The sequence below is a fragment of the Syngnathoides biaculeatus genome, chromosome 4, assembly GCF_019802595.1.
Source record: "Syngnathoides biaculeatus isolate LvHL_M chromosome 4, ASM1980259v1, whole genome shotgun sequence".
In the NCBI taxonomy this organism is placed as follows: Eukaryota; Metazoa; Chordata; class Actinopteri; order Syngnathiformes; family Syngnathidae; genus Syngnathoides; species Syngnathoides biaculeatus.
Window position 1 is genome coordinate 17903535 of NC_084643.1, and position 14011 is coordinate 17917545.

Sequence of the window (14011 nt, forward strand, 5' to 3'; positions counted from 1 at the left end):
ATGGTCTGACTGAGGAAAAAAGGTTGATCCCCAAAAATCTCACAATTCATGGCCGCGGTCATCCTCTCCTTAACACAGTGCATTCGTCCTGTCCCATATGCAGAAAACACCCACATGATTCACAGTCGGGATGGTGTTCTTGGGATGGAACTCATCATTCGTCTTCCTCCAAACACTGTTAGTGGAATTATGACTGAAAAGTTCAATTTTGGTCTCATCTGACCACAAAACTTTCTCCCATGACTCCTCTGTATCAAATGGACATTGGCAAACTTAAGTCGGGCCTTTACGTGCTGGTTTAAGCAGGGGAACCTTCTGTGCCATGCATAATTTCAAACCATGACGTTTTAGTGTACTACCAACCTTGGAAATGGTGGTCCCAGCTCTTTTCAGGTTATTGGCCAAGTCCTGTCATGGAGTTCTGGGCTGATTCTTCACCTTTCTAAGGATCATTGAGACCCCACGAGGTGATATCTTCATGGGGCACAACTCAGATTGAGATTGACCATCATGTTTAGCTTTTTCCATTTTCTAATGATTGCTCCAACAGTGGACCTTTTTTCACCAACTTGCTTGGCAATTTCTCCGTAGCCCTTGCCAGCCGTGTGGAGTTGTACAGTTTTGTCTCTGGTGTCTTTGGACAGCTCTTTGGTCTTGGCCATGTTGGAAGTTTGAGTCTTACTGATTGTATTTTGTGGACAGGTGTCTTTATGCAACTAACAACCTCACACAGGTGCATCTGATTCAGGATAATACATGGAGTGGAGGTGGACCTTTAAAGGCGGACTAACAGGTCTTTGAGGGTCAGAATTCTAGCTGACAGACAGGTGTACAAATACTTATTTGCAGCTGTAACACAAATCGATTAAAAAAAATAAAATAAAATAAAATCATACATTGTGATTTCTGGATTTTTCTTTTTAGACAATCTCTCTCAGAATCTACAATGAAAATTTCCCTCCATGATTTCTAAGTTGGAGAACTTGCAATATAGCAGGGTGTTCAAATGCTTATGTTTGTTCCACTGTATGTATGCAGCTCTTTTAGGGAAAAATTTTTGACACAACCTGGTTTCATGAATTGGTGATGAACGTTAAACAATTTATTTCAAATAGTTTTTAATATTTATTTGAATTATTTATGATTGATCCCCTCCAAAATCTACCACATTTTGATTTATTAGTCTCAGTCACTTGTATTATCTTAATTTCTATTGTTAAATAATATTGTTATGACCATTCAATTTATAGTCATTTTGTTAACTACATATTTCATTTTTTTTCCATTTTCATCTATGGGCTATTTTAAATGTATTGACTCTAGGACCTTCCAATAATGTTTAAATTGTATCATAATCAGTGATGGGCTAACTATTAGGAGAAGCACACTGACAAACTGTCAAGAAAAGCAAAAAGGATAAAGCTGTGAAAAGCTACACATGCATGCACACATTCCAGCCTGTGTGCCCTCTGCATATCTCAATCTACTGGTGTTTTTCACAATAGTCAAGAAGACCGTAGCCATATTGCCCATTTCACCACATCCCAATCATCCAGTGTAGGGGGAGCATTGAAACTCAAACCAAGGCTACACAACGTGAGTATCAATCTCAGGACTACCCGCCCCAGTGCAAAAAATGCAAGCCCATAGACAAGTGTCTAGGACTGCGACTGTACCATCAGCCTGCTGTTCCTCATGCCGCTGCTGCTGCCACTGTTGCCGCCGGAGAGTTTTGCGTTTGGCGTAATCATGGTCAAATGGCGTTGCAACGTAGAGAGGGGAGGTCACACCTGGAGTGGCAACCGATGGAAGGGAAGAGCTGAGGATGTTGCCTATGCCCACTGAAGAACTATTAAGGTCTTCATCTATCACAGATGTAGATTTCTCCCTGAAAGAGACAAAATTAGGTTACAATGAAAAATTATTTGCATTCATTATTGTAGGGTGACTGGCTTTCGCGCTGGTGTGAAACTCATGGCCTTGGGGCCAGATCTGGCCTGGCACATCGTTTTATGTGGCCCCCAAAAGTAAATCATGTGCGTCAACTTCATGTTTCTTGCTAAATTTAAAAAAATGTAAATTATCTTCACTTAATAATGTTGACATATTACAATCATTTTATATATATATATATATATATATATATATATATATATAGGCAATAATAAATTTACAACTTCAAGTATATTGTTTAAATCATCACGCCCTCCGAGTGAAGCTGTAACTACGATGTGTCCTGTCACCAAAATGAGTTTGACACCCCTGCTCTAGCGGGTTACTTACTTTTCATTAGACCTGGGTATGCTGGGCATACTCTTCTCTTCCCCTATGGCAAAGGGCCCTGTAGCAGCCTCAACCAGCAAATTGAAGAAGACTTCATGGTCCAGGTTGGGCTCATTAGCCTGCAGTAGCTTTAAGATGGTGGCGCTGAGACGGAAGTGCAACTGAGAGAAAAAGTTAACAATGCCTATAAGTAGGAGTACTTTCACAAAAAAAAAGTACCTCGTAATTTTGATTCACAGGCAACCAGGTTGAAATATCAGTAAAAAAGGAGTGACTTACCTCTAGTGCCTCCATTGCCAGGTCAGGTGGATTGTGATAATGGATTTTACGAGGGTACCTGGCAGCCTCTTCATACAGAAAGTGTGCTGCCTTCAAATTCAAACAGATAACACCCAACAAACAAGTCAACAGCCATAGGACAACATAAATTCAATGAAATGACAGGAAGGGCTTTCGCATAGAAAATCAGCTCACAAGCTCCATGACATTGTGTTTGAAATTTCAAAGTTCACCTCCCTCTGATTTTATCATAAAAATAGTCCTATGACTAATGCTGTATGTTTTTATCTCTTGGGAAAATACATGCACACATAAACATCTTGTGAAGGGAGAGAAACAGTAATCTTTGTTTCTGTAGGTGGATTATGAAACGTCAAGATTACAGCCTAGTTTCAAACACTTTGATCATACTTTTTTTTTTCTTCCTCTGATATAATCTCAGAAGTTATACATCTACATATACAGGGTGTCCCAAAAATTTTATACACGTTAAATAACTGTAGACTACTGTAAGTGTCATAATTTGTTTAAATTCAAGCATGTAAAGGAATCTACAAACATTCTGTTCCACCTGTTCTCCAATGTCTGTTTGGGTCCAGACACTGCCGACAACCCTAAATAATGGAATAGCACAGGTCATGAAACAATCCACTTGGTGTTTGCGAGCATTTTCTCATTCTCTGCATTTTTTTTTTCTTTTTCAGTCTCCTGTTACCTGGCTGTCTGCTGGTGGGCAGGGCCACCTGTTGCACACCTGATGGCAGTGATGATCAGGAGTTCATTTAGGTGCAGCAGAGGGAAGGCGCGGGATTCTTGCATTGATTGCATTGCTCCCTTCCAATGTTCTTAGTTTTTTCAATTGTGTGTATATTTTAGGATGGCACAGTGGATCAGCTGGAAAGCACTGGCCTCAAAGTTCTGAGGTGCAGTGTTCAATCACGGACCTGCCTGTGTGGAGTTTGCATGTTCTCCCCTTGCCTGCATGGATTTCCTCCGGCCACTCCGGTTTCCTCCCACATCCCCAAAACCTGCAATTTTAATCGGATACAAAATTGCCCCTAGGTGTGATTGTGAGTGCGGCTCTTTGTCTCGATGTGCCCTGCGATTGGCTGGCAACCAGTTAAGAGAGTACCCCGCCTCTTGCATATTGACAGCTGGGATAGGCTCCACCACTCCCCGCGACCCTTGTGAGGATAAGCGGCTAAGAAAATGGATGGATGGATGATGGATGGATGGATGGATGGATGGATGGATGGATGGATGGATGGAAGGATGGATATATTACTGTTGGGTCGAGTACTGTGGTATCTGTTGTTTTGTGTCTGACCGAAGACCTGAGTCACTCCTAATTTGGTTAGGGTTAGAATCCCTTTTGTTTTAATTTTTTCCTTGGTGTTATCCTCCTGTGACTCCATTCACCTATTTGATTTGGAAAATGATTACTGGTACTTGTTTCACGCTGACCTTTTCTCTACGTTTCTTATGGTTCGTACTTTTACTGCTTCTGCTCGCATGTTAGATGTACTTTTAGTTCCACTTTCTCCTTGGATATTATATTCTATTTTTATTAAATCAAATGCACACTACCAACCAAGTGTCTGGTATTGGGGTCCTTGCTCCTTCAATGTTGCATAACAGAATAATCCAGCCAAAGCATGGATCCCACAGACCCATGAAATACAACTGGCCATAACAAGCCAAGGCAAATTATGATGTCAGCACAAGCACATTGCAGAATCTTATGGAGGCTGTGACAGTCTTATCTACTAATCTAGACATTAGGCTCACGGGTCAATCTAGTATGTGCTCAGTTAGCCGCTGGGAGTTAGGTTAGGTGTTGGTGGGGGGGGGGGGTCACAGCACACGTGATGAAAACTTTGGGGACATCTCCATTGTTAATAAGTTAAAATACCCTTTGTTTAATTTGGAGGTTCCCAAGGAGATTTGTGACCTTGATGGGCGCCCTCTGGTGGTGGTCACCCAATATAGTGATATCTTCTGACAGACTGTCTAGTAATCACCATGAAGCCATACGTGTGAATGCGATGCCCCCACACGTTGGTAGTTTTAGGTCTCCTATAGTTGAAACTTCACAATCCACATATAAATTGGAAGACACTGGGGATTGAAAACTGGAGCAATTTCTGTTATACAAGTACCAATCAGTCATCCACTAATGAGGCAAGTTAAATGAATCTGGTCAATGCACCTGGTAAGTACCTCAATTTGAGGAAGGTTTTGAGCAAGTACTGGCTCCCACTTTTGGACTTGGCATTCTTCTTGTTGAATACGGGTACAATTTTTACAAAACTTGACCTCCACAATGCCTACCACCTGGTGAGAATTGGGGAAGGAGATGAGTGGAAAACCTCATTTAACACCCCACTTTGCGTATCTTATGCCATTCAAGCTAATCAATGCCACACCAGTTTTTCAGTGTTTAATTAACGATGTGCTTCGTGACATGATCAAACATTTTTGTTTAGTCTACCTGAATGACATTTTGATTTCTTTTTCCAGAAACTGCCATGAACACATCCAGTACATCCAGCTGGTTCTGCAACGTCTCATGGAAAACTGGCTGTATGTTAAAGCGGATAAGTGTGGATTCCATTGTAGCTCTGTTCAGTTTTTGGGGTTCATCCTGGAGAATGGGCAACAACTAGCAGATTAGGCTAAAATCCAGGCTGTGGTAGATTGGCCTTCTCCTACATCAAGGAAACAAGCAATTTTCTAAAAGCGATTAATTCACAATTTGAGTAATTAGGCAGAGCCTATAACCAAGCTGACATCATCAGAAGTCCCTTTTAGGGGGACCCGAGACGCTGCATTTGATACGCTTAAGCGACTATTTACTTGTGCATCCAATCTGATTTACCCCAACATTGATTTCCAATTTTTTTTTTCTTGAAGTTGACACTTTGGATTCAGGCGTGGGGGCTGTCCTATCCCAGAGATCCCCGGTCAAAAAGAGGCTTCACCCCATCACCTTCTTCTGCCGTCGTCTCAAGTCCGTCTGAGCAGAATTTTCATGTTTCTTAATTTCCGTCAAGCTTGGTGGGCCCTGTTCCTAACTCGTTTCAATTTCACCATCACCTACAGACTTGGCTTGAGAAATATTAAGACAGATGCTCTCCCCGTGCTCCACGAGTCATCTTTGGAGGACCAACCCTAGAAGACAGTTGTACCAACGGCCCGTATTGTGGGAGGACTCTGGTGGGAGTTTGAAACTTGGGTGGGCAAGGTGCAGAGAGAGTTACAGGTCCCTGATGGATGCCCAAATGGAAAAGTTTTTGTTCCTGGCAGATTACGCCCAGAGGTACTACAATGGGGACATGACTCTAAGTTGGCCTGTCACCCAGGAGTTGTTTGGACTTGCTTTTTGGTTTCCCAGAGGTTCTGGTGGCCGGGGCTTCATAAAGACGTAGAAAGATTTGTTGCTGTCTGCCTGGTTTGTGCCCTCTCCAAGACTTCTCGTCCACCCTCGGTGGGCCTCCTCTGTCCACTTAACGTTCTTTCATGCTGTTGGTCGCATATTGCCTTGGATTTTGTCATGGTCTTCCACTCTCATGAGGCAACTCAGTGATCCTCAGTGTGATGGACAGGTTTTCCAAGATGGCCGACTTCCTCCCTGGAGACCACTATGCTGTTGGTTGAGGACATCTTCAAAATCCATGGTAATACCTCGGCCCCGGTTTCGGACAGGGGACCCCAGTTTGTCTCTCAGGTGTTGAGGGCGGTCTGTAAGGCCTTGGATGTGTCTGCCTGCCTTTCCTAAGGGTATCACGCCTGGTCAAATGCTCAGGTAGAGTGTGCCAATCAAGACCTTGTGGCTGCCCTTCGCCGCATCATCAACACCAATCATCATGGTCCTCCCAGCTGCCGTGGATGGTGTATGCTCATAAGTCTCTCTTTTGCTCGGCAACGGGTATGTCACCCTTCCATGTGGCTTATGGTTATCAGCCTCCCGTATTCCCTTTTCAGAAGAGGTATGTTTCTGTTCCTTCGGTCCATTTTCTCCTTAGGCGGGCCCATCACGTGCCCGTGCAGCACTAACCTGCACTGCTGCTCGCAATAGGCTGGTGGCCAACTGCTATGTCCCCGCTCCAGCTTACCTTCCGGGGCAGGTGTGGCTCTCGCGGAACTTGGGGTTGGCCAGAATTTGTTGTCAAAGAATTTGGGCCCAAAGTTCATTAGTCCCTTGGAAATTGTCTCTGCCCTAAACCTGGCTGGCGTGAAGCTCAAGCTCCCTTCTCTGCTTAAGGTACATCCAGTCTTCCACGTTTCCGTGCTCGAGCCTGTCTCTGCCTGCTCATTGAGTCCTCTGGTGGTTCCACCCCCGCTGTCTGTGGTTGATGACCAGCCTGCCTACACTGTTAGGTCTGTTTTGGACTCTCAGAAAAGGAGCTGGGGTGTCCAATATCAGTTCAACTGGGAGGAGTATGGTCTTGAGGAGAGCCAATGGATTCCGTGCTCTTGGATCCCAGACCCGTCTGTCATCCACCACTTCCAATCGCTCCATCTTGATAAGACGTGTATGCCGGCAGGGGGTGTCCTTTGCGGGGAGAGTGGGGGTTGTCTCGTCCTGTCAATGGGATTATTGGTGCTTGTTTCATGCTGACCTTTTATCAGCGTTTCTTAGTGTTTGTACTTTTACTGCTTCAGCTTGTGTGTTACGTGCACTTTTAGTTCCTCTTTCTCTCCGTATGTTAGATTCAAATTTTATTATTAAATAGAGTGTGCGCTACCCAACCAGTCTTCTATCGGGGTCTTTATTCCTTCAACGTTGCATAACACATTTATGTTCAATGGTTACTCTCAATACAATTCTGTTGCAGGTCTCATTGCCCACACTCTGCCTTTTAAGAACCCCCCAAATAACAGGTCTAGTGGTGTGAGGTCTGGTGACTCTGGAGGCGATTCAACAAAACCCTTCTGTCTAATCCACCTATTTGGCAAGAACTCATTAAGGAAGGATCTAACATCACGATGGCAGAGTCAGGGTGGCCCATCTTGCTGGAAAAAAAAAAAAAAAAAAAAAAAAACCTCTTCTTCAAAGTCTTCTCTAATGCTTGGCATGACAGACTCTTGCAGCAAATAAACAGCCAGCCACAGTAGCGCAAAAAAAAAAAGGGTCCAATATATCCTCTTGATGATAAGACGGACCACACTGTAATTCGTGCTGAATTAACATGGTAGTCGACCATAACGTGTAGGTGCATTTGTGGCAGTTAACCAAGCCATGTAATTTGAATGTGGCCTCATCACTCCACACAGCAGTCGTGGGAAAGTGTGCATTTTCGTTAAATTGTATACCACTAACAGTACTGTACTCTTCAGTCTGGATCATCGTCATGAAGAGCATGAACTAACCTTGGAATTTAACTTTTCCATTGACAAAGTTTCTTGATGCGTTGGACAGATGATTTTGAAATCCCTACCTCACGACCAGCTTGATGCACAGACTTTCTTGGACTTTGATGAAATATTTTCAGTTCTCTTTCTTCCTTTGCAGGGCTTGTCGATGTAGTACATGGTCTTTCGGAATGCTTCTTGTGGACGTTCTGAAAAGTTCCATCAGCTTCAAAATCACCTCTAAGTGATATCTCTGAGTGATGGTAAATTGTGCTGGTGGTCCTTGGAAGCTCTCTCCTAAATTGTCTTTGTACTTCAACTGCGTTTTCATACTTCAGTACCATTTTAGAATTAATTTTTTTTCTTCAAAGTTTAGTCGGGCTGCCATCGTTCCGTTCAATCAGTTCAATGTGCAAAGAAAATTGAGCTGCTAAAAGGTGCATAGGTTTTTTGGGACACCCTGTAGACAAATCAGACTGGCATGTCAATATTTGGAAACTCATAACACTGTTCTAAATACCATCCACTATATTCAGAAGTTGTTCAATATAAACAGCCAATGTCAAAGTAAACAAGTGAAGTTTCCACTTCTGGAGCAGTTTACCTTTTTGTAAAGCTGCAAGTATTCCACAGGTGTCTGTCTGCGTTTCTCTGCTATCTTTCCCAGCATATAGTGAATGAGCCACTCTTCTTCATCACTGTCCCCCTCACACTGGGAGGCTCCCTGGAAACACCGAGATGCAGTCTCTAACATGGATTCTCTCCTTTCCTCCATCTGAAAATAAAAATGGAGCAAAGCTTTATTTAATAAGTCAATTTTATTACCACAGATCTCATCACAGCCTTCACATGAAAAGGCAGAACCAAGTTACATACTGTACTTGTGATACCTCTGTTGTAAAATTAAAAACGACATAAGACCTTGCTAAGATGTCCTTCACCTGTTTTACCACCTCTGGTGGAAGCTCATCACGCCACTGCTTTAGCTGTCGTGAAGCAAAGGAGTGCAAAGCATATGATATGGTTCCATACTCAATCCAGAGCGACAGGTTGGAGCCATCTATCTCCAGGGCCCGCTTAAAGCAGTTGAGCACAGCCTGTGAGTGTTTCCATATGGGTACATCACTTTTTAGCTCATTGGAGTTCAGTTTCTCCTGAATGCGACTGGCCCTAGCTAAGGCCATTCCAGCCCAGGAATCAAACCTATCCGCAAATCATCAGTCCAAGCAAAATGGACAAAATGAGCAACTACAAAAGACATCACATTTAGGCTATGTTTACAACAACATTTATAATCAATTACAATTAAACTTGATTCATAATTCACAGCAGCTGCATCACCTACCTGTTCGGACAAACACATATGTCATGCATATAAAACTTAATGGCTTTGGACTGCTCCTTGTTCTTGAAATGATAATCAGCCAGCAAGTAGTAGACCTCATTAATAATTGGAAGTGCTGGGGGACTACCTTCAGGAAGACACGGTGTCTTGGAAAACAACAAATTGGAAAATATGACAAGAATATATGGAAATAAAAATCTTCATTCAAAGACATTCTTAGATAGTGATTACATTTAACCAACTGCTTAGCAGTTTGAATGAAACAAATTTTTCAATAAGTTTAATATTTGACCATTTTACCAACCAATTCAGTGAGGGCTCATAAACTGACCTTTTTTGTCAAGCCTTCAATGTATGCTGCAACCTCGTCCATAGTGAGGGTGGGTGTTTCACTTGGGGGGGCAATACCTGCAAACCTTCTCAACAGATTAGCTAAATCTGCAGATACGGTGCTTGTTTTGTAGCTGTCAAACTCGGGCAGGCACTTTGGTTTAAAATACTGGAACATGAAAATGGCATCATTCCACAGCAACTCAACCTGCAACACATTTACAGGTGTATCCCAAATTCTAATTTGAAAAGCATGTTTTTATTTAGTTCAATTCAAAAACTTGAATTTAAGAATTGCTGTACTGACTACATCTATTGTGTCATAACGGGAGACTTCATCATTCATATTGACAATAACATAAAAAAAAAAAAAACAATTCAACAGAACTTTGCTATACTGTTCCCTCACTACAACGCAGTTCACGTTACGAAACCTCACTATTACAAGATTTTTTTTTTGTGTTCGTGTGTAATTTTTTACAGTGTAGCAGGCTGTTTATTACAATGTAGGAGTGCGCACTGTGGTCTTTATCCTAATTCGCGAAGGGAAACCCGCATCATGTGCTGCATCCTGATTGGCTAAGGAATTGTAGACCCTTGTCAACCGCCCTAAGTACCAGACTGCCATGTGGGGAGGGGATGGGTGCTGGGGTTCTGGCTCCCCGGCGGCGTTTTGGCGTACCCAGCATGGCGTCGTGGCACGGTCCTGGTACTTAGGGCGGGCGATCGTGGACGGGTGTGTTCAGATACTCAGTCATTTGGGAAGAAAACAACTTCCACAAAGCGCATACGAAAGACATTGTTTTCTAAGCCAAGCAGATTGAGTAAACGGGCAGGAACCCTTCGTCTGATTGTCCGATCACACTGTTTAAAAAAAAAAAAAAAAAGGGGGTGCTGGTGCCCATGTTGTGAAGGTTTGTGCATATGCGCACTTTTGAAATATGGGCGCTTATGTACATGAAGGTAAGTGAGGCGGTTAGAAGTCGCAGAAAATTGAGTGACATTAATGGAATTAGTTCCAAAGCCTAATGCCACAATGATCATGTAGGAATATTTTGGTTTGAAGTCTGATGATCGCAGCCATCCTCCTCACGTCAATTTGATTAGCCAAATTTGTATGAAGTCACAACAAACACATGTCTTAAAACTTAAAGCCTCAACGTGACATGATACATTTTAAACAATAATCCCACCAAATTTCTTCAGTTGGTAACAAAAAAATATGGTGCGACATTTCCCGTTTCACAACAGCTTGCAATTATGGAACCATTTGCCCAAATATACAAATACAACATATGATGCACGTGTGTTCCCATTTTATAAAGCATAGCATTACATATATACTGTTGCAATATATGTAGCCATTGAACATGTTGACAAAGGCTGCAAACTTGTGAAAAGCAGCGGGCCCCGCGGTGTTTTGTCGTAGCTTCGGTTCTCAAACATAATCGAAGCTGGCATGTCTGTTTATAAGATTATTCTCTCTCAGAAGGAGAAAAAAAACATCACCAAAAACGACCCATAGCTGTTTTTCACTCGCAAGCACACACCACTGTTATGTGTGTGTATTTTTATTCTTTGTTCTCTTTATTTTCCCATTATTAATAGTAGTAATTAATAGTATTATTATTAGTATTAAACATCTGCAGCTCATTCAGAATGATGCAGCTCGCGTTCTGACCAAAACTAATCGGTCAGAGCATATAAATCCAATCCTAAAGTCCTTGCACTGGCTTTCAGTCAGCTTTAGAATAGATTTTAAAGTTCTCCTACTGGTCTATAAATCACTAAATGATTTACATGTAGGTCCTGAATACATGAAAGAAATGCTTACGGAATACAAATCCAGTTGAGCTCTGAGATCGAGTAACTCAGGTCAAACGGTGGTGCGCAGAGTCCAAAGCAAAAATGGTGACGCAGCATGGTGCACACAAATGGAATAAATTGCCAACAGAGGTGAAGTAAGCCCCAAGTGTGAATGTTTTTAAATCCACGTTCAACACACTTGTTTTTTCTCCTCTCGAGGGATTTGTTTTCAACAAGAATCAGGAAGTAACGTTGGAGGCAGTAGCGCGCTCAAGCGGACTCGTTTCTTTCTATTAGTTTTACCTGCGGGAAGATAGCTCGTATTAGCCAAAATGCAGGCTCGTTGCATTGCTCGAACACTCGGGAGGATGGATTGCTCATCATACTTTTCCAAAAGATCCGGTTTGTTGTGAAAAATGGATTGCACAGGTGCAAAGGACGAGAGCTTCATGGGTTCCAAATGAAAGGTAGGTGTGTATACAGTTACTAAAAAAAAAAAAAAAAAGTTTGGGGGGGTGTAATCCGTAAATCAGGGGTGCTAAATGTGTCGATGTGCGCATCTGAAGGCTTCCGTGGAGCAGGGTAATATATTACTAATATTGCCCTGGTAGCTTCACTCGGTAGTGAGATGTTCTCTTCTTTGAAAAAAAATTTGAGTGTCAGAAGGGGCCACAGCATGTTTTCAATGGCGAATGTCCGGGGTAATGTCACAGGCAGGAGATGCAGCCAATATGGCAACCACTTGAATGTCGAATGACACTTCTGCAACTTTCCACATGGATGACGTGCTCTCCCCTCATATTTAGTTTTTGAATAATGAATAATGTTATATGTAGTTTTCATTTGAATATCTATTTTAGAATGTTTATAGGATGACACTTGACCTTTAAGGCAATTTAGAACCCTGTTGAGGAGCACAATGATTGTCAAGAGCACTAAATCAAAGTGTAGGAAAGGAGAACGTAAGTGGATAAAAACTAAAGTCCAAATTGACTATGGCCTCTACAAAGTCATTGTAATTTTAATCAATAGGTAGTAGAGATGAAAGTGAAAATTCCTGAAAATAAAAATGTGAGTGCTACAGGGGTCCGGGGGGAGGCGGGAAATAAATAAAAAAAATGGATAGCTGTTGTGCATTCTGGCGATATCTGTGAACAAAATTCAGACAAAAATTGAAAGCAAAATTTCCAAGTCCTGACCAAAAAAAAAGGGGTAGAAGCTCCCCAAGGCCCAAGCCCAGATTTTTTTGCCCCCCCATCCCCCTATCCCCCTATCAGTGGATGGCAGAAAATCACATTTGTCATTAAAATATGCTTAAAATATGCCATCTTATGTCAAGACAAATGAATTAAGTGAACTATTCAGTAAAAAGACATCTAAAATTGTCCTTTTCCCCACATTATACATATAGTATAGAAATACAATATACACAAAAAAATCTAAGAATTTCTACATCGTACAGCAAAACATATTAAAGAAGTTGATCTGTAGTAATTAGTATTAACGTTTAAGTCTCAAACTTGTTACATCGCATTGTACTGATACACTCGACCACATTGCTCACTATCTTAGATATAGATCTAGTAATATTAATAGTATAATGAGTTGCCTTTAATATATACATAGACACACAGTCATTTACATTTGAAAAATGTATGGGTATGGTCAGTCATGCTCGCAGATAAAGTTGCGGGTGTGATTAGGGATGGCCTTATAATAACTTACTGGATTAATATAACATAACTGTAAATTAAAAATAAAATAAACATACATAACTGAAATAGAAAAACTTCAAATGCAGAAATAATCATTTCCAATTTCAACTGATATTAGTAGAACATGATATAAAACGGTATTTAAAATTTTTCATCAATAAAAATTCTTGATGTGACAAACTATCTGAATAAAGGTCTAACTGCACTGGCCTGTCAAATAATAAACACGAACGGTCTATACTCACAATGTTTTGAAGATGCTGAAAGTTTACTTCAACATAATCGGCGTTAGTGGCAACAAGCCAGCAATACATTGGAACAAACATTCCTGTCGGCAATCGTGACTTATTGTTGTGGAGGGGGCGGGGGCACGCTCCACGGGACTGCCGTAAATAGGATGCCGGCTTGCTAGAATGCGCCTTTATGTACATGCGCTCGACGTATTGGCCACACCTGAATCAAGCGACAAGGTGGATGATAGTCTAATGTTTTTTTTTACGCCGTCACAGTGCCTTGCGATCGACACAATGAGCACCATTTGTGTAACTGAATTTCCATTGAAATATCTCACGATGTTGATGACTTTTGACGTAAATGCGCTCGCATTACGTGAAGCCGTTCTGAACATGCTCTTTCATACATGCTCAGTACGGTTAACTTACATTTCCTGTTTCTGGGTGAATACCGGTTGTTTTGGAGCAGGCTCGTTTAGTTAACAACACTTATGAAATAAACACGTAAATTAATGTCAAGACCACACAAACTAAGCGACGTCTTGAGAGAATGGAGGGGCGTTACTGTTACTAGTGTTAGTGCCTCAACATGGCTACGCTCGTGAAAGCAAAACAATGAACTCAAACGCATGTTCGTTCAATGTTGTCAACTAAAATCCGGATTA

The 14011-nt window shown here is 41.8% G+C and overlaps 1 protein-coding gene and 1 long non-coding RNA gene across 5 annotated transcripts in view; one reads left to right on the forward strand and one right to left on the reverse strand.

The window, feature by feature from the left end:
* The window catches only part of LOC133498927 (uncharacterized), a 38274-nt gene extending 29791 nt beyond the window's left edge, over positions 1–8483 (forward strand). For both annotated transcript variants that reach the window (XR_009794499.1, XR_009794498.1), the window contains exons 2-4: positions 3267–3348; positions 3439–3632; positions 5083–8483. This is a non-coding gene — a long non-coding RNA (uncharacterized LOC133498927). The remainder of the gene's footprint in view (positions 1–3266; positions 3349–3438; positions 3633–5082) is intronic.
* cabin1 (calcineurin binding protein 1) overlaps positions 1–14011 on the reverse strand; it is a 93000-nt gene that overhangs the window by 51600 nt on the left and 27389 nt on the right. For all 3 annotated transcript variants that reach the window (XM_061816230.1, XM_061816228.1, XM_061816229.1), the window contains 7 exons: positions 9594–9800; positions 9263–9408; positions 8859–9120; positions 8522–8692; positions 2563–2652; positions 2284–2444; positions 1677–1888 (listed from right to left, as the gene is read on the reverse strand). In XM_061816230.1, the coding sequence (XP_061672214.1) occupies positions 1677–1888; positions 2284–2444; positions 2563–2652; positions 8522–8692; positions 8859–9120; positions 9263–9408; positions 9594–9800 (1249 nt within the window). The remainder of the gene's footprint in view (positions 1–1676; positions 1889–2283; positions 2445–2562; positions 2653–8521; positions 8693–8858; positions 9121–9262; positions 9409–9593; positions 9801–14011) is intronic.